The sequence below is a fragment of the Aphelocoma coerulescens genome, chromosome 2, assembly GCF_041296385.1.
Source record: "Aphelocoma coerulescens isolate FSJ_1873_10779 chromosome 2, UR_Acoe_1.0, whole genome shotgun sequence".
Classification (NCBI taxonomy): Eukaryota; Metazoa; Chordata; class Aves; order Passeriformes; family Corvidae; genus Aphelocoma; species Aphelocoma coerulescens.
Window position 1 is genome coordinate 104,243,719 of NC_091015.1, and position 25,497 is coordinate 104,269,215.

At 38.1% G+C, this 25,497-nt stretch overlaps 1 protein-coding gene across 2 annotated transcripts in view; it reads right to left on the minus strand.

Moving 5' to 3' along the window:
- Positions 1-3,960: 3,960 nt before the first annotated feature.
- The window catches only part of ELP2 (elongator acetyltransferase complex subunit 2), a 39,754-nt gene continuing 18,217 nt past the window's right edge, over positions 3,961-25,497 (minus strand). Inside the window, exons 10-22 of one of the 2 annotated variants that reach the window (XM_069004231.1) lie at positions 24,247-24,347; positions 22,131-22,262; positions 21,498-21,647; positions 18,220-18,408; positions 16,108-16,177; positions 14,436-14,531; positions 14,258-14,315; positions 10,517-10,589; positions 9,928-10,114; positions 8,221-8,342; positions 7,576-7,718; positions 6,352-6,465; positions 3,961-5,385 (exon numbers count right to left, since the gene is read on the minus strand). In XM_069004231.1, the coding sequence (XP_068860332.1) occupies positions 5,229-5,385; positions 6,352-6,465; positions 7,576-7,718; positions 8,221-8,342; positions 9,928-10,114; positions 10,517-10,589; positions 14,258-14,315; positions 14,436-14,531; positions 16,108-16,177; positions 18,220-18,408; positions 21,498-21,647; positions 22,131-22,262; positions 24,247-24,347 (1,592 nt within the window). In that variant the 3' untranslated portion in view covers positions 3,961-5,228. The remainder of the gene's footprint in view (positions 5,386-6,351; positions 6,466-7,575; positions 7,719-8,220; positions 8,343-9,927; positions 10,115-10,516; positions 10,590-14,257; positions 14,316-14,435; positions 14,532-16,107; positions 16,178-18,219; positions 18,409-21,497; positions 21,648-22,130; positions 22,263-24,246; positions 24,348-25,497) is intronic. The other variant, XM_069004230.1, reaches the window with a different exon arrangement.

Here is a 25,497-nt window from a genome sequence, read left to right on the forward strand (position 1 = left end):
CAGGTTGAAAGAGAGACTTTCTGAGTTCCCTTCCATTTTTAATAACCACATGATCCTATTGCTCTGTGAAATATAATCTGGTTTTATTTCAGCTTTGAGCTAGCAATTTTCAGTTCTAATCTATGGAAATGCACTTTTGAGCAATTAATAAGAATTGCAGAATTTCACATCAGAGACATAACTCCTGTTTTCAGCTTTTACATGATAAAACACACCAAATTTAATTTTGATGGGTAGAAAACGTTGCATCTGGCATTTCTCTAGTAGTAGCTAAGGAAAACCAACATTTATACCTTATTTAACAGACTACATTCCATGCACCTGAAACTATAGGGGTGGTCTGCTAGCCTGAATCAATGCTCACCAGCTGTAAAGGGGCTCCCACTTCAACTAGTCCCAATGGACTTAGTGACCTGGAGCTGTTACTGAAGGCACAGCAATGTTTGTGATATAAAGAGACTATGTGCCCACACCAAAGAACCAGAAGTTTGACCAAAGCACCCATTGGAGGCTCCATCACACCTTTAGCACCTATGGAGGTCAGACAGACCTGCCCTGAAGACTTACACAGAGCAACCTACAGGCACCTCAGGAGCTTGCCTGCACTGCAGCTTGTTCAACCTCCCTGGCTGAACTTCTTCTGCAGAGAGAGAATAGTGTGTTGCAGCTCAGTGCTCTCTGTGGACAGTGGTGAAAACCTGTAGCATCCAGAGAATTGAATATAGGACTGCCTGTCATGTCAAAGGGAAAAACTTAAACAGCAGAAAGCTTCTACACTCTAAAAAGTGTGTCTGTGGAGTACAGATATTCTCTCAGAGAGGCACATCTTTATATGATAACTCGCAGGACAGAGACTCTCCAAGATTATGAAACAGAGAGACAAACATAACAATTGCTCTATCTTGAAAAGCACTTGGAAAGCTTCCCTTGGGGAGATTGCAGTCAATTCATTTTTGTGCAGGAGAAAAGTTCCCCCCACTGGCAGGTAGATAGCTTATGCTTTAGTAAGGGAGGAGGGCATGCTGCTCACACGTATGCCAGTAATTTGTTGTCAGGGAGAAAGGAGGTAATGAGGCTGGGCAGGCTGTGTAAAGACCAAAAGCCCAAAACCTAGCAAAGGAAGAATCAGAGGCACAGAAGGCAGAACAGAAAATACCAAGAGGATGTTATACTTGATACACATGAATTCTCCTAGGATCATGTATTAGAAAGCATATTATTTTACAAGAACAATTAGAAGAAAGAGGAGGCTGTTAAGAAAATAAGGATTGGTTACAGGAGTATTTAGGGGCCTGAAGGAATGGAGAAGGGACCAAGGTGGCAAATCACCTTCTTAGAAGAAGAGGGGGTGAGTAAAGACAGAAAAGCACTTAGAAAAAATGAGGCAGGACAAGACCGGTGTTTGCACAAGCTTTTGAGGCAAGAGGAACAGCCCTCTGCAGTAAAAAGTCTGTTTGCTGCATCCCTTTTATTTCAGCTGGGATCTGCTGGAGTCTATAAAGGGTGACACCACTGTAACACGGCAATTACTTCAGGCACACCACCTCCCCTCATCTGTGCAGCCAGAATGTTGGCTGAGTCCTGCAAAAACCAATTACGTGGAGCAGCTCTCCTCGAGGACTTCAAGTCCAGGGCACATCTGGTTGGTAGAGCTACCCCAGGATACTGGAGTAATAACTGGAGTTTTAAATTCCCTCCAGAAAGAGATCATTTCTAGCTTTATTATTGCATTACAGCATAGGATGAGTCGCTGCAGAAAATGACAATGTTTGGATATGCCACTGAACACAAACTGCTCAAATACAGTCACTAGAGCTGGTCACACGAGGTGACAGCAAGAGCTGTGCTTCAGCAAGAGTACCAGGGGCTGGCAAAGGGAGCCCACAGCCCCCTCGGCTACCTACCAGCAAACACAGAAGTAGGATAAGAGGAATCTGGTGGTTGGCATGGGAAAAAAAGCAGCTCCTGGCTGGCGGAGAAAACTGTCTGAAGGGATATCCCACAACTGTTTGAGGATGTGCTAGTACACAGGGCAAAAATGGGAATGGTGGAAGGGTCAAGGGCTGGGCAAGTCACAGGGTACACACCCTGCTGCCTCCAAACTACCGCTGCAGAGCCTGACACAGGATTGCTGGTAAAAAAGCAGTAGTGGGGCATTGCTGAACTGTGCTCAACAACTCCCACCTCCCAGCTTCCAATGCACAAAAGGCAAAGTCTGATTTTTGTCCTGTCAGTGATTTTGTCTCATCTTTTGTACAGCTCCAGATGCTCCTTAAAACAGAGCAAGTAATATTTTTGCTTCCCATTTCAGTTATTTTAAAGTTTCCTAATTTGTAACAGCCACTTCTTTAAAGTGAGATTTGAGTCTAAATGAGGACACAGCTGCTTCCTCCTCTTCCCTCAGCTCTGCATTAGCTGCCACTGGCAGTGAGCCAAGGAGCATTCTCATTTCTTCACGTTAAATATTTTGGAAAACAGAGATTAGTCAGAGTTACCAGAGCAATGTTTTCAATAGCTCAGAGTTCAATAATTTACTTCCTTGAAATTTTCAACTGCTTCTAGTTACTTCTGAAGTCCCAGCCCACAAGACAGGCAACTGCAGGATAACAACAGCCTTTTTTTTAAGGCTTAGCATGATGCTCCTGCTCCTTCTTTCCCATTTCATAACTGAAGAAATGAAGACTATCGATAGCTTGGCAGCAGTGTTTAGGGAGCCTGCCATGTGGAGCCCAGGCAGGAGTTCCTTGGGCTGAATGTCAGCATCCCACATCCTCCCAGTTTACACAAACAGCTCATTTTGTCCTCCTGATCCACCAGACACCATGGCATCCTCACCTCTAATGCCACTGTCAGCATGGCTTTTTGGTCCAACACAGACTTGAGAGGATGCCTACAGCTACATCCCGGACTGAAAGATTTAACATTGCTTTGGATGACCTCAATAACCATTTGATTCTGGTTACAAACAATAAGGCCCATGCCATTTCTTGCTTGCTTTTTCACCTCTACTGTAAGACAAAACAATCCTCCTCCTTTAGCTCTGATTACATAAAACAGTTTGTCCATATCTTTGACCACAAAGTCTCTTCAAAACAAGCATAAAGCCAGTAAATACTGGTAATATGCATCCAAAATCTTCATGGGATGGCTTTACCTCAAATGTACCAAAAGGTATTAAAATATTCTTTACAAAACTTCAGTTTGTCCCATCAATTTTCTCAACTCCATTTTCAGTGGCACTGTACAACAAGCAGAGAATTTCAGAGCACCACGTACATTGACAGCAGCTCATTTCTTAGTATTTTTTACATGCTGGCTGGAAAACACGAGTGGATTTTCTTAGAAGATAAAGGTGTATATAAAAGTCACACCTACTAAATGCATTGCAAAGTGATATGTGATCAAAGATAGTATCATACATAAAATATTAATTGTGTGCCAAGGTGTCTCTTGACAACCTCTAACTTAATTGAAAATTAAAAGTGTCTATTATAAACACTTAGACTTGGGAGACCAACAGACTAATCTGGTTCATTTAAAGCTGGAACAATGAGGTGTAATCTTTAATGTGATTGAGTCACACAGTCCCAGTGGTAATGGAGTGGATTACTAAATCATCTAGTAGCTGATGCTTGTTTAATGCCAGCATTTCACAAAATAAAAGACAGGGACAACTGATATCTCATTGTCGCCTATGCCCAGAAGTGGACACATGCCAAGATGTACTACTACTGGAAAGAACTGTACAGTATTACCAGCAAATTGTAAGATACAAGATTACAGTTGTGACACAGAATAAAGTTCCACTTCTGGCAGCTTTTTGAAACTTCATGAGTGGTAAGTTATGTCTTTCTCCTGCCAGGATATAATTGCTTTAAAACTCCCAGACAAGTGAAATACAATACTCAAACACTTGAATGTTAAAGCACACATGTAAGGAAAGCACTGGGTACCACAAGCAAAATGTAGCAAATCATCTTTATTAATAAGTCATTTTTTTTATTCCCCTGTCCCCATTTTAAAGAATGTTTTTTTTTTTTTAATGGCTGAAAAACAGAACTGAAAATGAAGACCTAAAATACAAAACCTTTCAAGGCATAAACTATAACTACTCTGAAAAGAGTATTGCCCACTCTGAAAGAGCTGCACTCTTAATTTAAATATCCAACACTGTAAAAAGTTAAACACAATTCCAATTACCTCTGCACTGCCATTTACAGGTAGCAAGCAGTTCTGAGATAATAATTTCATTCTCAAAGTTTAACTGATTTCTAAATTAGACTTTGGAATCAGGTACAGACCTGCAGAGGGAAAGTCTTTCTGAAGTACTCTCAGTCTATTAGCATCCTACTTAAATTACACTCTGGGACAACCAAGTTAGCTTGTTTTCATCAGAGCAAAGAAGGAGCCCTCAAAAGTCAGGAAGAGCCCAAAGGCAGTGTAAGGAATGGCTGCCTCCTTTTAGCTCCTGCCTAGTGATATCCATAAGCTTTTCCTGTCCAAACTGTAGAGGATAGCCCTCCAATAGTCCAAGATGTGGCTCTTCTGTCTCTGCTCAGAGAGGGCTCACAGGGGAGACACCAGAACATTTAGTGGTCTTTGAGCTCCGCTTTAAGCCCCACCTACCAAGAAGCACGAGCTCAGCCCTGCACAGCAGAATAAAGGCATAAAATCAAAGAAGCAGGCCTGTCCAAGCATGCAAACACAAACTACTCCTTCCAGAGTCAGGTGGCCTCAGACTTGGACGAGGGCTGTAATATACATTCAAAGGCAAACAGAGAAAGCTGTGTGTTTAACCCTGATCTCTGGCTGCACATGCCTAAACACACTAGCAGCACTGGCAGGCCAACCAACAGTTAAGTTTAACAGCAAGAGGAGTTCAAAAAAAATTCAGTACTCCATGTGGAATCTCAACCACAAGCAGCTTCCCACCTACCCTTGGAGTCACAGAGAACAAAGCTCTCTCATTATCCTCCCATGCCCTACCCCACCTCCCATCCCTCAGTTTCAGGATATTCACCAAACAAAACATATACTTCATATTCCCAGAGCTGCAGGAATAAAAAAATATTTGACATTTCAAACTTCTACCAAAGTTGCTTTAATAAGTTACATGTCAGATATTTCACTTTGCACAGCAGAAAAGAGAAAATTCAATAATCAAAGTGGCTAAAAGTTGAAATAAAATGCTGTGAATCTCTTTGGTGCAAACAGGCACGCTGTCTTTGCTAAAGAGCAAATCTGTTGACATTGAATATTTTAACAGAGTGATCAGCTCCACAACTTGCAAGCTGCAACCACTTGCTGCTGTTCTCATCATTATGTCCAGCTCTGCCTGCATGATGTCTCCAACATAAGCGTTTCACAGCAAGAGCATGACTTTGGCTGCAACAAAAAGAAATCCATACGTAACTGCAAAATGTTAAACACAGTTGGGCATGTGAGTGTCAACATCAACACTCACGTAATTAGTACTCTTCAGTTCACACTACCAACTGAGGAAAAACTGACTTGTGACAACCAGCAGGTATTAAGTTCTTATTAAGTAGGGTCATTAACACTAATGACATTTTATCCTCTCACTCATCAATAATTCAAGCAGCTATTGATTTTCAGTTTTACCACATTAAGCTGGAGGTCGAGCATCTCAGTTACTTAGATATGACAGATTTCTGGCTCTTAGCCTGCGATTTCCTGTTTTCTGGTGTCTCTTTCCCATTCATTTCAAGCACACACAGGCCAAAGTCACCATCAACTTCCATTCCTGTTACTATCAATGCCAGTGTGTGATAGAGGAACCCAGGAGAGTGCTTCAAGTGAAACATCTGAAGTCTCTCCACAGTCTCTCTAGCTGTCACCGCAGCAGCCCCGCACATAGCTTGTCACTCCTTTGGTTTCTCCTGGAAGCTGCTCTTGAAAGCTTGCTGTCATCCACTCCAAAATGTTTTGCTGATGCATATAGACAGAGATCCTTTCCACTCTCTCAAGTGTTTCTATCATCATATTTATAACTAAAAGTAAAGCTTTTTTTATAAGTAGGGCCAACAAAGAATAATACGTCTCAAAGTATCTGCATAGCATGAAGTATTTTGGAGTTTAACCCCCCTCTGGTTTTTGTCTGTATTTGTTGGGAGGTTTTATTAATACATCTAAATAACCAATATTTTTATTCTGGGTTTTGCTTCAAGACATCTTTAGACTTTCAGGGATCAAACTTTTCGTAAAAGGATAACAATTTTTGGTATAGAAATAAACTAGATCAATATATTTTATACTATAAGAACAGAACTCCAGCACTGCTAGTCTGAAGAATAGTATTTCATTGCTCATAACTCACTTCAAAAGACTTACCTGTTACCCATCTCAATGCTTGTGGTCCAATCAGCCAGTGCTGGTTCTTTCCCACTTTGCTTCCATGTGTACAAGATAATCTTCCCATTCTCTAAGCCTACTGCAACAATGTATCTATCAAGAGAATAATTACATTAGTTTAGAGATTACAGTAGACAGCTCAGTGAGGTCAGCTCTAATGCAGGATAGAAAGAACTAGCACTCAAGCACTGTTGTTGTACCTTGCCCTTCAAACCAGTATTTACTTTTCCATGAAAAAAATTAATACATCACAATTTACATCAAAGCTGCTTCACAAAAAAAATGAACAAAGCAGAAACCTGCTGCACATATTTGATTAGGAAAAAAAAGAATGTTTTCACAACATCAGATAAGTCAATATTGATGGAAGAATTAATGTACTTCAGGTGTGTTTATGCCTGTCTTAGCTTACTACGTAAGATGTAACCAAAAGTAGGTATTCTATCACCATCTGTTGAAACCAGGTGGGGCAGTGTTGTCTCTTCATGACACATCCCTGATAATTCCCTCCAGAGGGATACCTTCTGTTAAGGGGCCATCCAGCCTCACTGCATGACTCACAGAATTACATCATCCCATTGTGAGATGTTCCGCCCAGGGGGAGGAACCAAGCATTCCTACCTGGATATAATCTCAGGTTTGGAACACCACACTCAGCCCTTACCTACTGGACTCCCAGAGGAGAAGAGCCACATAACCACCACTGGAGCTTCAGAGGAAGACCAGACCCTTCTACAAGATCACTGCTTCAACAGAACCACATCTATCACTTCAGGAGGACTGCAGCCACCTTTTAATCGGACTGCTGCCGCCACCCTGTCTGACAGGGTGTCAGGTCATATCCTGACTCTGGCAGTTTAAGCCAGTATTTCTGTATTATTGCCTTTATCCTAATTTTCCTATTAAATTGTAAATCTGTCTTGGAATCTCTCACTGGTTTGCTTTCAAACTAGTACAGTGCCTCTCTCCCTTCCCTCTCCCACTTTTCTTTTTTTCTTGTTACACTTTTTGGAGAAGTCACCATACACCTGAAAAGGTGGCTAGGAAAGAAAGAAAGAAAGAAGTCATTCAGTTAAAGAATGGTCAAAATAATTGACAGGTAGATTTTTGGGAGCTGTTTAGCCACAGGAAACTAGTTGACTAAAGGGATAAATACTAATCTCAGATTAAACACAAAATGACCTCACAGAAAACCATCAATACCTTCCATCAGGAGTAAGCACACGGCTGATACCGACAGCAGTCACAGAATCCCCAGCATCCAGCACTGTTGAACAAGGCTTGATTGAATCCAGCACATTCCCTTCAGTAATCACTGACAGATCACACTGGCCCCAGATAATGACCTGTAAGAAAAAGAGTAATCTAGGAACTTTCATTTTAATCTCCTTGTAAATGCACATAAAAAAACATAAGGAATAACTTAATCAAAGTAATTCCAGGGCACAGAATTAAGTGGATGACCCTGAAAATAGTAAAAAAATCTCTACCTGCAAAGATCCAACTTTGTAGACAGTCTGTCTGATTTCATTAAAATTACTGACAACAAAACCAGATTCTGTTATGAAAGTTAAACAAAAACTTGAGACCCATAGTATTATGTGATGTATGCTTGTCTTACTGCATGAAAAAAGAAGGGAGAATGTCCAACTGGCAGCCCATAGTCTTGTATATACATATTCTAGCACTTTATTTAGCTTATGAAAGTATCGCTGATTTCTGTGCTAATACATGCAATAAGATTTTTGTGTGCATATAAAATATGGGCTCATTAGAACACAGTGTCTGCTATTCTAAAATACATTTAAAATAACCCTGGGCTTTCTAAATTCCGTTAACATTAATTACCTTTTTGTCCCGACTACCAGTAATAAAATACTTGCTATCTGGTGTCCAATCGCAGGACCAAATGATTCGACTGTGAACAGCTGTATTTTTATCTGTGTAGGCACAGCAAGTGAAGACTGGTCCTGGAATAAAACATATAGAGGAAAAGCCTTCTTTCAACCACTTTACATATTAAAAGTGATTGTTACTCTTACTTTACTCTGTGTCAGAACTGCAGGAATACTTGGACATTATTCCATTATTTTTTTCTTTAAAGCAACTGGGAATACTTAGGACTACATGAATATTTTTTTTCCAGCACTTACCACAGTGATAACTGTTCAAGACCGTATCAGTCAGCCCTTATAGCCCTAAAACAGTAGGACCAGTTCAATCTTTTACATGCATTTCTTTTTCAGAGGAATTCAAGTCCACGTATAACACCTTCAGGTTATTTCTATCAAGAACAGTGATTTCAGAAGTTTTTGAATAGTGCAACATTTACCATGTGTTCACGTTTCCCCAGTAATTTCACCGGCACTCCTATTTACCAGTAAAGTCCCAACTGCTCAAATCAAAATGGTCCAGTTGTAAAGTCCAGTTGTGTTCCCAAAGAGACAAGCTGCCATTTCAGCATGTATACAATCAGGCACTAAATCTGATCAGCAGATCAGTAAATGGGAATGCTTTTCCTGAGCAGAAAAGGTTGTCATTTTGGAGGACAGACTTTGAATAACCCCTTATTGGGATGCCAATAGCAGCAGTTTTGCTTTACACTGATAATGATGTTATTTGTAGACAGAAGGGTTATTGATGAACAGATGAAAAGAGGATTTCCTCTACTTGCTATGAGTATTCATGATCCTTATCCTGAAACATTGTGTAACTACTGTGGACAATATGCCAGGCTTTAGAATAGAAGTCTGAATAGAACAGAAATTCAAGCCAGGATACAACCGGACACTGTCTGAAGGGGCCAAAACTCACTGCCAAGTCTCTAGGAACATTCTATAGAGCCCAGCAGTGTTTATATGCTATTAAGCCAAGAGTGCAATGATAATCGCTTTCAGCACAAGCATCTGTTCTAGGATTCTATTAAAGTGTTCAATAGTAATCTCCTCATGATTTTGCAAGGCTCAAAGTCTTAATGAGAAAGTCAACTGAATCCTTACTATCAGCTCTTTTTCCAGACATAGCCAGTCCTAGTCAAATTAATCAATTGTGTAGGATTATCAGAAAGCCACACCAAAGACAGAGATTAATCCTGTCAAGAGTCTCAGGGGTTGTGTCCTGCAAGCAGGGATAAGGCAGCCCTATGCAGGATATGGGTGCAGTGCTGGACTTGCAGCTATGCCTGCATAGAACTCTTGAGATGGCTTTCCTTGACAGAATGCCAATATGAAGTTCAGCTAGTATACTTGACTTCAGTAAGTCAAACATACAATCACATGCAGAAGGCAGGAGGACTAGCAGACTTCATTACATCCATCAATTAAACACCATCTAAAGCCTGATTATATTCTTCTCTGCATTTTAACTTCCTATCTTTCCACACATTAATTGCATTTCTTAAATCCACAAGAGCCTACAACATTAATAATTCTTCAAAGTTGTAAGCAAAATGTTCATTAAAATATTTTATCAATTCTCTTTCAAATATTTTGCAGTCAAAAATATTGAACAAACTGCCAAGTCTACAAATTTGTATTCCCACTTCACATATCTTACCTGACTCTGAAGAATCTTGTTTCCTCCACAGTGACCAATTCCTGTCTCTAGAAACAGCTAGTAAAAATCTGTCATCAGGAGAAAATGCCAGCTGAGTTACAGTCAGATTGTGAAAAGACAAACTCTGCAGTTTCTTCCAAGAAGTAGTGCTCCACAAAATAATTGCTGCATGTTCTTTTCTGGAAGCCTGTATGGATGGAAAAAAATATCAGTGTGAATTAATGAGAGCAAATATAAAAGTCACACATTTCAAAGTATTACAATATTGGACAGCTTGTTTTAAGGCTTGAAATCAAGTAAGACTCAGCTTTCCTCTGGTAAGTTTCAACATTGTTTCACTCCTTTCTTTTAATGCTGACAGGGTATCAGTTAGAAAAGATTTCAGATCTGTATTTGTTAGAATTTATCTTACTAATATCTTCAAATGAATCATACACAATTTAGGAATAATAACATATTTGCAATCACTCTCACCTTTGCAAGGCAACTGTCACTTATACAAAATCTTCCACATTTTGTGAAAGAACAAAATTCAGGCCTAAAAGTCTGATAACACTTTTCACTAGGTGGTGCTAGAATCTTGTCTTACCTTACATGCTGAGGCAATTACAGTGTTTGAATTATTGCAAGCAACACAAAAAATTTCATATCCATGTCCATATCTGAAATACATGTGAAAACAAATTCAACACATCACAATCTTTTTTCCAGTATCTATCAAAGTTCTTACATTAATTTAAATCCCTTTTCAAAAATGAAAGGCACCTGCCAGGAACTTCTCACCACTGTTTCAGTATTACAACCCAAATAATTTATTCAGCACTCGGTTTAAACATCTGCACAAATTCTTTCATTAGAAACTGGATACAGAAAAATCTCTCCAGCCCATTCCATAGTCTTAAAGCATCAGCACTGTAAAAGCTTATCCTAATGACTAACAAAGCAGATTAAAGCAGCATTTCATGTATCCTTATTTTCTTAAAAAGCAATTTTAACACTACCAAGAAAAATCTTAAGTCACATATTTGAAAACCACCGAAGAAATATGCCACAAACACAAAGTCAAAGAATGCCTATTCTGTGAAATACTGCAAGAAGATTTCTGAACTAAAGAACAAGAATCATGTTGGAAAACACCTCTGTAAAACTCCCAAAATTTCTAGCCTTCTCCAGAAACACATTTTTTAATCAGTCTTTGCATGATTTCTGCTGAAATTCAGGCCCACATATCCAGATTGGTATTTAACTAATACGGAGAAATTCCAGTCAGACTAAGACAAATTAAAATCAGTCACAAAAAAGACTGAAGTAAAGTAAAATTGGAGATGCAGTCTATAAACAGTAGGCAAGTATCAGCTCAATACTAGCAGGGTGGGGTTGTTTCCTATGAGTCTCCTAGCTCTGAAGAGATGGGCAGTTCTCTTAATAAACTCCTTCAGTCAGCAGTGTTAACTTTATATGGGATTGATGTTCATGGGATTTCACTTGCAGCCAGAACAGCCACCTACTTAAATGACAAATTACTGTCTGGACCTGTTGGACTGAGTCCAAAGCATCGCTGATGGAGATATCCTGTCAACAGACTTCCACAGTCATGTCTGAAGACTGGGAGTGCACTGGCTTTTCATGAAATGTAACTGTGCCTGGACCATTTAACAGGGAGAGGGACTGGTGTGTACCCCTAACTGGAATGTTAAATTGCAAACTTGGTTGTATCTTATAATGATGAAGGTACTACTGCATCTTACTCCTAATTTGCCACCAGCAGGAGTTTTATCATAATGCTTACTTTGAAAGCACATTCCTGGAGACTATTTTGTAGTGAAAACCATTGCAAGTCAATCTTCTAAAACTAAAAAAATATTTATTGCATCAAAAGTATAAATTTCCTGAAATTCAAGGAAGGAAAAATAACCTGTGAAACAAATCCTTTGTTGCTTCGGTTTTAATCTCCTAAAAGTAGTACTGAAGAGCAGCTGATGAAAACATTTTAGGCTTCTGCATGCAATGCTGCTTTTGCTAAATGCAAGCACCAAAATTCTTATTAAATTAACGGAAAAAACAAAATACTGTCTTTTGCAAAGTCACATGAGCAGGATTATCCTAGGTCAGACCAGCAGCTGGAATAGCCCACTGCTGTCTTCAGGAAAGAGGATTAACCTATTGGCAATAAGAGATGCTGTTTTAAAAGAGTGTATGAGCCTTGACAGCATAGGAGCTACAATCCAACCCCATTCTCTGATCCCATAAACAAAGTCTGATTTCTTCACTGCATAGTACACCACCAAATAAAGCTTCACAATGGAGAGAAGTTAACTGCATGAATGAATAATGAAATTATATTTTCAACCACAAGCAATTTTGCCTCAGCATTGTGAAATTCATAGCATTTTTTAAATGCACAGGTAAACTTACTGGACTTTCACAGTGTCCAGACAAATGAAGACAGTAATTTTCTAGTGTCAAAAAGGATCTCTTCCAACTTCCAAGTGTATTACATGAAATGTACATACATATAAACATATATATATATATTTATGTCAACACTCAGGCTTTAAATCTCAGCATGCTGCATATGAACACTCTATGATAATTTTCCAGAGGATAGAGATTAGCATATTCTCACAAGATTTACCATATTTTTAAAGTTATTATATTATGTAAAAAATTCGCAAGTTCTTCATACTAAAACCTCCTCAAGCAAACACTTCTCAAAACCCAGCACTAATCCTTCAAAATCTGGTGTCAAGTTAGAGCTAGGAATACACAAATGTCAATGACAAACAAGCTATTTATAGCAAGTCAGTGCCTCACAATGTTCTTCTGTTGCTATGGCAACTTGAAATCTACATTATGCGATTTCATGTTACTTCTTTCAAGATTATTCTGAGCAAAAATTCTGAAAGTCTATGAATGCTTTACATCTTGTTGCTCTTGCATAAAATAATCTGTATCATTAGCTGTATCTCTAAAAACAGAAAAAATTGCTCAGATAAGTCATCTGAAGACCATCATAAAACAGAGTTATTTTAATGAATGCAGGATATAAAGGCAGATAAGCAGTACTCCCATAGCAGTGTATAAAATATTAATGTCCCACTAGACTTTGTGAAATGTCAAAGGCAAATGAAGAAGAATTTTGGCCTTGGCTCCTTTTCACTACTTAAACATCCCTTATCAACCTACTTATGTGAGTCCATTAGCAGCCATAGCATGCACAGCAGAAACAGCTAAAGTAACAGTTAGAAATTACAAAATGTGCAGATATGGTCTAACATCCACTGGCTTTCCTCCTAAAACCACTTTTAAGTGCAAACACAGTAACAGAGCTTAAAAGCATTCAAAGCAGATTTACTGGCCAATTCAAGGCAAAGATGAGCTCCCACAGAACTTCGCCCTTGGTCAAACAAAAGCAAGCTGCAAAGTGTTTCCCCAAAGCTTTTTATCTCCTCCCTCCCAACTGAAGTCACAAAATTGGTAATGTATAGAGGTAACGGAGATCATCAGCAAAGGCTCAACATTCTTCTTGTTCCAGTCTGAGACCCCTTTCAGGAGATTCAGATAAATAAACCCGTAAGAGATTGAGATTATTCAATTTCTTTGGGCTACACTTTGAAGATTGATACTAAAAGTTTGAAGACTGTGAAAGCACAGCCTCGTGTTACTGGGATCATGAGGGAACAAACCAGGTGATAACATTCATGAGAAAATTGTTGTGAATTTCAGAAAAGGAAGAAAATGCAGCTGAAGAATTCTAAAGCCCTGCAACCTCAAAACAATTATGACCACATAACTCCATTATCTTTGCAATTGACAACCACTCTGTCAGCATTCAATACCCAAACCGGGTTTGCAACCATCTCACTCAACATTCATCACTTTGCTCTACTACTAGACACACATCCTGGTTTGGCTGCTGCTTCCATCTACTGCACCTTACAACTCTGATAGGCATTAGGGGCAAGCTCCTCCATCAATGTCTCAGCTTTTACTTCCATACCACATCTGCAGGCCTGTGCCATGAAGTGGAAACATGCAGAAAACGCCTTAAACAGAGAGACCTTCAGTATAGACAAGGTTTTAAGGAGAAACAACCAAGTAAAATAAAATTGTGACACATCAGTTCTAACTGCTATTTTCTGCACTGTTTCCTAATTTTTACGTGTATATATATATATATATAATTTATTTATCTTCAAGCAATAGTGTGCACACAAAGTCAAACAAGGTAGCAATATAGGAAGAGTTACAAGACCAGACTATATTAATATGTTGCAACAGCTTCTGGAAATTTTGTAACTTAAATAAGAAAAGGAAAAATAAAACTTACAACTTCTGAATTTCAGGCCATAAGGTATTCTGCAGCAAGTGATCCTCTGGTGGAGGCTCTAAAAAAGATTTGTACAGCATATTCAAATTTGATTTTTTCAAATCTGCTAAATAATGCTTCAAGTTTATATCCAATGAACCTCATTCTCTATTTCATACAACAGAAATTAATCTCATACCTGTAAGGATCAAGGGTTGAAAATAAACCTCTGGATACTGATTTGAAATTGTATTAAATGATTCTTCATCCTCATCTGGTTGAACAGCCTTATCTCCTATTCAAAGTAAGGACTTCATTAGCTAAAGAACATACTTAAAGGAGGAAAAATATGAGCATTGACTACACAAGTAAAAAATACCTATTTTTTTTACAAGTAGTTGAAACTAGGTTTCTCTGCTTGCAGAGTTACAATAATATAAATACTAGAAGCTTGTTATTCTAATGCATATGAGAATGAGTAGATTTTTAAAAAATAATAATCTAACCTTCATTTTGAAACTGACCTCTCTCCATCAGCACAATCTTTTAGAGATTCCTAAAAAGAATTTGACTGAGCAAAGCAGTCACCAGAGTTCAACCTGTGTTTCCCCCAATGTTAACACTTTCCTTCTGTATTTGACAAAGTTTAAGACAAAAATCTCTGATACAAGTTATGAGTTCCTAAGTTTGATGTAGATGACTAAATGAAAAGTCACACTTGAGCAAGTGTATCTACAACTTGCAAACTTCAGCAAAACTGCAGAGGACTCAGTCCTTAGCTTTAGGCAAAAGTACCAGAGGTAACCAAAACTAGTTAATTGTAAGTTAAAATTCAACTCTGTCCTTCACTGGGAAGGTATTAAGAAAAAGGTACAGAGACAGGGAACATTTCCTCAGACAGAATCTACCTTTTTGACAATGTACACCTCACACACAGCAGTTTCAAAAAGCAGGTATACAAAAAGCAAAGCAAAGACTCTTCTCATTAATCCCGTCTTCTCTTTCCTTGAAATTAAATGAGCACTATTTATCTGGGACTACTGTCTGATCATCGCTCACCATGAAGATTCCTCTTTAGAATAAGTGGGAACATGTCTGTGGTGTTTTACTCTAAGCCATCAGTGCTGACAGCATTGTGTGAGCAGCAGTGGACAATGTGGGAAAGTTCTATTCATGGTGCTCCTTCTGTGTGGGCCACATGACATCAATTGAAATTAGTTATTCTGTGTGTGGCAATAATCTAGAAGAAGGAAGTTTTGTTCTCTCTCTCATTCAAAGAACTCATGAGAAAGCAGGGGGAAAAAACTTTGCCAAAATACATTTTACGAGTTATTTGAAGTATAACAAAGGTGGTTTTTCTCTCACAAATGATTTAGGAAAATCTGTCTTATTGCCATTGAAGACCCTGGAGACAAAGCTTATTAAAATGCTTCCTTTTTTAGATCATACCTTCTCATAAAGCTTTAAGCAGAGAAAAAGCAGGTCTGACCTAATTTGTACATTCCACTGTAGTGCGTTTTTACCAGAGACTTTATGAAAAACCAGACTCTAGTCTCAGTCTCAGGAGAATACTTTTATCATTCTAGGGAGATGTTTGTCCTTCCTTCCTTGTTCCCCCGCAGTGTAATCTCCCCTGCCTCTCCAAGACATTAGTTACTGTTGGCTAACTAATTCTTCTTGTGTTTTTTCTTTTATTTTTAAGTACCATATTTAGGTGCTAGCAAAGAAATAAACACTTTGCATTATTTTATTTCTAGATTCTGAACTTGCAGTCAAGCCTACACTTACAGACCTAATATGTACACTAAAACAATCCCTTAAATAAAGTTTCCACATGAAAGACCATAACCATTATTTCTCACTAGCAATACCTTCAAAAACAGCTTTATTGGATAATCCCAAAGCTGGCACAGTTGCACCTTCTGGAAGATCAGATGACTGCTGAATTAAAGAAAAAAGAAAGGTTACACACAGGTTGTCACGTAATCTTGGATTTCAAAGGCCACAACTTAAGGAATCCCCGAGAGTTTCTAGAGTTACTTTCCTAGCAAGTGAAGGGGGCACTTTGAAAAACTCTTGGACAAAATAAAAACCAATACTCTGCAAAGAAGAAAAAAAAAAAAAAAAAAACAAAAAAATCAAAAAAAAAAGCTTTTCTAAGGCCCCAGCTCAAGGATTTTCTTCAACCTTAATTGCAGCTTTTCTTCCACAATTATATTTATTCTAGCACATACATGACAATTAATCTATTAACTGCGAGCACTGCAGTTTTTAACACAATAGAACTGGGAAATCGTTGTTCTGAAGTGAAATAATAAAGCAGCATTTTGGAAAAGAGAACAGAGGGTGACTGCCTGTGACCACAACTTGAAACACAACTCAGTAAATAGCAGAGATATGTGGCTGGAATACGTGTGTGTTTAAAGCAGCACAAAGGAAAGACAAATCATCAGACAGAAAATACTTCCATAATGGTGTAGAGAAAAGAGTAAAAATTTAGAAAAGGTTAAGTGAACTTGGGGACCTTCATGTAGAGATAAAAAGATTTAATAGCTGTAAACCCACTTCCTTATGGTATCTGAAAAGTTCAAAGAAACACTGTTTTACAGAATGAAATCAGTAATTTAGGTGACAGCTTAAAATGTATTTAAGTGTTCATAATTAGATGAGAAAATTTATCAGACACAGACAAGTATAAGTCCCCTAAAACAAAAATTGTTCCTCATTACAATCCAAAGTATAATACAAAACCATGAACTTGAACTGAATATAATCCTATTCAACCCTTTTTGAATATAAAGCTGGATTTTTTTAGTTTTAGGTACTTTTTTGGGGAAGGCATTTGAGCCAAATTAAGAAAAAGCTTCCCCACTTTAATGATAAAAAGCTTTCACAGAAAACAATTTCAAGAAAGCTATTTAAAAGCAGCTGTATAATTAGAGCTCATAAAGCCTTCCTCTTTAACCAAAGCCCATGTGAAACACTTTGTGATATGAATCAAAAAACAGCACTCAGAGGAAGAGCTGATAAGAAGTCCTCATAAAGTAAAATAATGACATTTGCCAGCCTTATAAAAGCACAGTGTTATTTGTACAATGGCCATTAATGCAAATGCTTACGAAGTCTTGTGGAATTAAAGCACTAAACAGCTACTTATGTAACTTCTTGCTATTGAAAATGATTCTATTTCTATCCCAGATATTTCAGTTGTTAAATTAAATGGAAAGGCTAATCCATCTATGAGAAACTGCAGAGAAAACCCTGCTTTTGAGTGAGATATCCAAAAAGCATGCAAGGCACTGTACAGAGGCACCTATCTTGAACGAGGTCTGCTCTACAAAATGCAGACAAAATCAGAATTGGAACTTAATGCAAATGTGGACCAAACAAAGGACAGCAACACAGGAAAGCAGACATACCCACAACTAAGAACTGGAATGTAAGGCCTCAAGAAAATTTCCAATGCCAAGAGGAAATAAAGCCTGAGCAAGTACGTATTTATAAATATTTGTATGTAAGAACTAAAAACAGTGCTGAAAGCTTTATGCTATTTCCAAGCATACAATTACAAAAAAAATTAGTAATACCAACACATAACCACACAACAATAATTGTATCTAGACAAGACTACTACACCCTTAAATTAAGAAGAAACACATTACCAGGCTTTATTGTTTGTTTAATCCCCAAGTTGCCTATTTTGGTTTGAGTTACTTAAAATTTACCCACACTCTTTTCAATCTTCTGATACAAGGTCTTGTTTGGTTTCAAATAGAACCTGTTTCATATGACAACACCATAAAAATACATATGAAACAACACACATGGAAACGAGCAGAAGGGAAAGGAAAAGCAAGGTTAAGGTTTCAGTACAACTAAAAGAATTTTTACAGAGCTTAGTGCAATCTGACATTTTCTGAAGCATTAACTTTATTTACATCTAAGAGGGTTCTCTTCACTTAGAATTGCTATAGCACACTTACATGGGAGCACAGCTTCTCCATTGGGATACCAGTGATGTTACTGAAATTTTCTATAAAATTCTTCGGAGCACAAAAAACTCGAAGCACTTTTTCATCTGCTCCTGACACAAACTCAAACCGGCCGATCATGGCCAGACAGCGCAGGTCGTATCCGTGTACTTGAGGCCTGGCAATTTCATGCCACGTTACCTAAAAACAGACACACAGCAAAACCACAACTCTTAAAGAGAGAAGCAGCACAATTTAAAGTTCAAAAAAAGTGCCACTATTTCCTTGCTGAATTTACTAACATAAAGCAAAGTTAAGAGCAACCTTCTACTGATGTGCATAAAACTGGTGCTCACATACATCAGTTGAATCCTATTTTTCCACCAAACCACTCCTGTAATTAGTAAACTGTGTCCCTGCACAGATGTGCTTAAGACACTTACTGTGAGTTCTTTATGCTAGACAGGAATAGAACATAATTTGCCTAAGAAAAAAGACGATTGTATCCTACTACTTTCAAAACTGTAGGTCTGTAAGACCTAAGAAAGGTAGTGATAATTATCTTGCTTCCTTCATCTGTCTTCCACAAAGAAGAGCAGCACTGCAGGCTGCAGGTTCCTACTTCACTCTTTTCTTTAAATACTTGTCATGGGTTAGCATGATTTGAGACTACTTAGTAGAAGCTTTGCAAAAAACTGACAAAATCATAATAGATTCTTGCAAAAAAAATCTGGAAAATCTGCATAACTGTAGAAGTGTTTTCTTTCTTCCTACTTTCCCAAAATATTCTATCTGCTCGTCAAGTGTTAATCCAAGAAAACAAGAATTAACAGTTAACCAAAACAGAGAGACAAGGTAGTTTTATAGTCATACTAAACAAATAATATTAGCAAAAAAGACATTAAATTATTTTAATTGCTTTTCTAAAAATCTGACTTATTCTACACATGGGAAAAATTACTCTTAAAAAAACCCCTTTTCTAGTGAATGCACTTTCACAAAGAGATTTTTCCTAAGTGTCATTTGATACTTCACCTAAATGATACTTCAGTTGGAAAAAGCCAGTGTGTACTTTTGAGTTAAGAGCTAGTAGAATCAGAATCAATTAAAATAACTTACACTACTTCACTATTAGAATTCCTACTACTTCAGTATTCCAATGCCTGTAGCCAAGACAGAATTTACACTGTACTAGATATCATATGAATATAAGCAAAGGCATTATATTGACTGAACGCTGCACATATCACCCTAACAATTCAATTGAGTTTTGAATGTTGAAGTTTCTGATAGGACCTGAATGGGAATTTGAGACATCCGACAAAACCTCATGATTTCACAAGGGCTTGATTGTTTTCCAGTGAGGAAAAAAGCATTCATTCTTAAAAGGATAAAATCAAACAGTGCAACAAGCCCTTCTTACCCTTTACTAGGTACATTTTTGCATACTTTGGAACATAACACATAGCAGGAATGAAAAAAAACCAGAACTCAAACCCCAAACAGACAAAGAGAGGGCTGTATAAGTCATGCAATAAGCTTCTTCCAGAAAAATCAGGATGCAAAGTTGCATGACAAATTGAAGCTGATGGTTATCCCTCTTTTCTGATATACTGATAACAGAACTGAGACTTTAAGAAAGGATATTTATTTGCATTTAACACTTAGTTTCCTTCTTATAGGGAAAAACATAAATACTGACCTGTAATACTAATTTTCCACAGATATCTGAACCATCCATTGTGTCTTGTTAAGACAAACATTGGATGTCTCCTGCTGTAATTTTTCAGATGCTAAACTCAGTGTAATAAGGAAAGTAAGGCATTTTAAAAGCCTATGCTATCCAATTTCATGAGCAGCAGAAGTAAAAACCTTTCCGGGGTTCAGAAGTCCTGAACAAACCTCTTCAAATGACCCATTTCTACCCCAACCCTCCACTTCACCCATCCAAAAAGGATACTACAGCTTTCTCCCACACCTCATGCAGCAACAAATATTGAAACTACTTAGATTTATACCTGGTCAAATTAGCCAGGTGGCTGCTCTGTGTCAGAAAAGGAAGGCGAAGTACAAGAATTCAGTTAATGCCAAATTTAGATATGAAGACTGCAATCACTCTGCTAAATAGATTCAAAAGTTTCAGGGAGAGCTGTGCAGGTAAGTCATCCAAAGATCAGTTCTTTCAGAAATAGGATTAAAATTTAGCAAGCAGCATACATAATAAAGAGGGGTACTTCAGTACCACTTCAGTCACAGAGAAAGTGATATTGACAACTCTTGAATGCTGCCAACTTATATCACGTGCTAGTCCTGATTTGTTTTGATATATTTAATGTACCCTCCAGAGTGGAGATTAGGGTAAAAAGCAGGGAAGGAAACTGGAAATGTCCTTCCTACAACACAAGGAAAAGCGTAGCTCTTGAACTGGGATTGCCACCGCTCCTGTGTGGCCTGGAAGAAAGAAATCAAAGAAACCATGCCAAATTCACTCTCTCAAAAACATCAGACCTCCTGTGCTGGTCTACATTACAGAAGCTTTGATGGGACAGCTATAATAGCCCCCCCCAATCAATGGTACAGAGCCTTATATGACTACAGTCAGTCTAGTTTCTGCCAGCTTCCTGGATGGAACACTGGTACTGTTCTGCCAGAAAAGGTTGTATTTGTAGAGGAGGAAAATGCATGAAAAACAAGAAATGGGAACTTCTGCATTCCTAAACAGACTTTCCCCAACCCAATGCAGGAGGAGTGAGCAAGCAGCTGTGTGGTCCTTAATTGCTGGCTGGAGGTAAAAACAGGACAGGTACCAGCTGCACTCAAGTAGTTCAAATAATCGTTCTAGTAAAACAGAGTCATAAACAAATTAATGTAAAAAAAATACAGTGAGAACTTTGTTTAGATTAAATTCATGTAAAAAAGCACAACCAAGTTAAGTTTCTTTATGACTAACTGCAGCAGTGTTTAGCCAATTGTTAAACAAGTGCAATAGGTGCTTATTAGTACCAGTCATGTATTCCTCTTCCTGAATTACTGCAGAGCCTGTTTCCCAAGACTCTGGGAGAACACTAACTGAAGGTAATCTGGAGGTGGACTCAAGAATCAACTGCAATCATACTGAGTGATTGCAAAAACTGTGCCACTAATATTTTTAAAGTGAAAACAGCACACACTGAATGACCAAACCAAGCAGTTTTAAACAGATCACCAGCTGGGAACTCAGGTGATTCATTCCAAACTCAGGACAGACCAAGCCCCCTTAACCACACTCACAAAATCTTTGAAGATCGTACCTCTGTCTCTTCCTTCCTTTTCCATGGAGCAAAGAGCCTTGTAGTTTGATCGGAGCCCACACTGATGATAAACTCTCCTTCTGGATCCCACTTTACATCCTCTACACTGTTAAAATGTCCTGAAATCACAACTTCTGGAGTCCATTCTTTCTATTAAGAGAGTTCCACAAAGAAGTAAGGAGTTTTTCATTTGACTGATTGGTACATTATAAGCAAAATAAAAGTATCAATGTACTTATTAAGAAAGTAAGAAAAAGACATTTGTAAACAGCAAATTATTAAAACTCAAAAGAGGCTGAAGAGACACAAATACTGATTTATTGCTCCCATCTAAAAGAAATTTGTGTTATTTGTTCAGCTGTGAACAAAGCACAACCACAAAGGAGTTCAGTCCTTTCACCTGACTTCATGATCACCACAGGCAAGAAACAGCGTTTAGAGCGTGGAAGATTTCAACCTCCCTTCTGTGCAGGACTGAGACTCCTATAGAGTATTATATTCAGGAAAGGACTATTTCAATCACTAATTTTAAACTATACTGTTACACTTTTCTGTTAATAACAGAAATTTACCTCACATGACTTAAAAGTACAATTCTTTTAAGTAATACTACTAACAAAAAAACCAACGTACCTTATTAACTGTAGCCTGTTTCCAAAGGTGGAGCGCTCCATGAAAAGCATGAGCAATGATCATTGAACCATCTGGACTAAACTGGCAGTCAAAAAATCCAAGAGTATTGCCACCCACTTCACCTACCCGTACCTAAATAATGAACAGAAGGGAAATATCCATGAAAATGGTCTTCCATTCCTACAAAATCATTCATATTTCATGAGATGAAAAACTACCTACAGACAAGAGTTCATGTTACACACACAAATACATTCAAGGAATACTTTAATTGCAAAGTTAAGCACTGAAATGTCATGGGAATTAAAGCTGCATGCCATTTGAATGGAGCCTCCCCTCACAGACATCTCAAGACAGGATCCCCCAAGGGAAAGAAAACATCACATTAGATGAGATGCAAACCCAAATGTTCTGTGTTTCAGTCCAGCTTGTTCGATGCAACAGTTCCTTATTATCTGTTGCCTGGCTACTGCTCTGTTGCACAATATGGAAAAATGATTCAAAGAAACAGTAGTTCCCAAGCACATTTTTTTTTTCCTACTTAATTTTCAAGATTCCCTACCATATTTTCACTTCCCTGTTTCCCCATGAACACCTGCAATTTGATCCACACTCCTTCTGTGGCATATTCTGGCCCCCGTTTTGTGCTTCCCTTACGACTTCACATGTATGTACACATGCATACACACAGCCCTTATAGTTGCTCTAGTGCCCTTCCACTTTTTAAATTTTATTAAAAGATTAATAAAGTTACATTTTCAAGTTTTTTTCAATACATAAGACCACAATTTCTTTCAAGCTTTCAATACCCCCATTCTTATATAGCATCTTTTAAGATCAAAATGAAATGAACCAATGCCTCATTTTAAATGGCATTGCACTAGTAGCTCCATTTTATTAGCACTCACTCAAAAAAAAAAAAAAACACTCATATTGAAGTGACTTTGATATACCATGCTAGAGGCAGAATTCTAGTCTCACCTCTGAGCAGGGGAATGAATTTCTGAAGACATCTTGTTCATCATATCATGATGAAAGAGAGAAATTGGGATGTGCCCCTTGTGCCCTTCCTCCCTGCAGGATTCCAGCTCAGATTTCCCTCTCTCGATGCAAAACGTATTGTTGCAGTTAAAATGTCTGATCTGAACTTCAAGCTGCACATTTGTGGTCAAACAAATGCAAAGAGAATGTAAAATTAAAGAATCACAACTTGCAACAAGCTTTACTGCACAACCCATTTTTAGAAGCTTGTGAATTAAGCCACAACTATGTGTTACACCTAGGGACATCAAATGGCATCTCTGTGTGATCACCCTTTTCTGAACTAACTTCTATTTAAAGCACAAAGGCACCACAACTTTTAAATGAAACAGAGGAAAAAATTAAATACCCTACTGTAATTCTCTCTTTTTCACCCAAGAGAGGATTGGAACTTTCTTTGTGACAGGAAAGATCACAAACAATGGCTAGCATAACCCAACACAAACAATGTCAACTGAACTACTGCAATTTGGAAAAGCAGGTCAGCTGAAAACAAAGACACCAATCAAAGCACTAGAGAAATCTGGCTGTACTGCTTGTTTATTTAGGATGATCCACATCAGAACAGCTTTCAGAATACTACACGAGTGACACAAGTATTCAGCTCAAATGGAGAAAAACCTAATGACACAAGCCCATGATCAAGTTACTGTGAGTAAAACCAGGCTTATGAATTGCATGTCAGCTGCTCTGTAGTAACCGCTTAGGTCACATTCCCACAAGGATTAACTGCAAACAGTTCAAGAGGGTTTCTTCCTCCTCTTACCAGGAGTATATAGCATGTGTTACTATGCAGCAGCTGTCTTGTACACTATGAATGACAGTTGAGCACAAACACCCCTTATAAACTCCTCAGTATAGTAACAAGAAAACAAACAAGCAATAAAAATCATATTGTATCACTTTTTTTAAAATACAGTTTTACTGGCAACAGAGCATCAGAATGAGTATTTTTGCAACAAAACAGTTTTGCCTTTCTCTGCCAGAAGTTTATATTTTGCTCCCTACAGTACACGCATGATGCTGGAATAACAAATTGGACACGGTACATATTGTGAGAATGACTGACACTTGCCTGTTCTAGCCAGACTCCAGATTCCTGATCAGGTTCCCAGATGATCACAGTTTTGTCCATTGATGCAGACAATATCCTCATTGGTTGTTGCATGCTGCCATCTACAGTACAAGAAAAATTATTACCCTACAACCTAGGAGAACACTTTCTAAAGAAATTAGGTGATACTGAAATACAAACACATTAAGAAAATTGTTCAGCATCAGAGACAGACAATGAAGTTCTTATAAGCCAAATTTACAGGCTCTATATTCTTGCCAGGCATTCTTTATGAGGTATTGTATTCTCAGCATAATCATCCAAAGAAAAAGTAAAACATGTATATGAGAATAACCACATTCCACAGTTTTCTCACTCCAAACTTATATTGAATTAAATATAATTTGGAGGAAAAGCTAGAGCTTCACAAAGAGGATGCACAGCAGTTCTCAGTTCCAGTCCTTAAGTAAGTTTTTACTGAGAGATTTACAGTATAAAATAAAATAATCGCCCAGTATTCACTGGTTTTTTCCAAATTGTTAGGTTTGCTACTGACTTCAGCAGACTCTAGAATCCTGTAAAACATACAGTAACTCAGGACTGCTCCCCAGAATGCAGTGAAACACTCCAAAAAAAAGCCCAACACAGAATGGGAAAGAGGGAGCTGGTTCATCACCCAGTTGTGAAACCTGCGGGAAAACAACTGAGGAATTTTTCTTGATAATAGAGATATTGGCGGGCATCTCATGAGGTGATACGTTAGCAAGAGGCCTTCCACCTCACCTTCTGCATTGAGAATATGTCTCTCAGATCAGTTTGCCACTAGTGAAAATCTATTTTGGGGAACCCAGCATTGGGCAGGCCGCAGAACACAAGCAGCTTCATGCATGCAGAAGCACCTGGAAAACTCCCTGGTCTAACAGGACAGTTTTCAGATTGCAGTGCAAGGCTGACAGGCCTATATTGTGCCTAAACCTTGCTCAAAAAGGTTAAATCTTTTAGTGGTGTCTAATCTAGAAAAAAAGAAAAGTTTAAGGACCAGATAACCAAACCAATATTTTTAAAGCAAGTCCAGTGTCTTTCACTACATGTATTTTGACATTCTAAAGGCACTCCGCTGTTCAGGTGTTGTATATGCACCAGCAAAGCTGTCCTTTGTACTGCTGAAGTCACCTGCCACCAGTAACTCTAAAATATATCACAACAAAAGACATCTTTGCCAGTACAAATATTCAAGGGTGTTCTGACTGTGCAATGTCAAATCAAGAATCT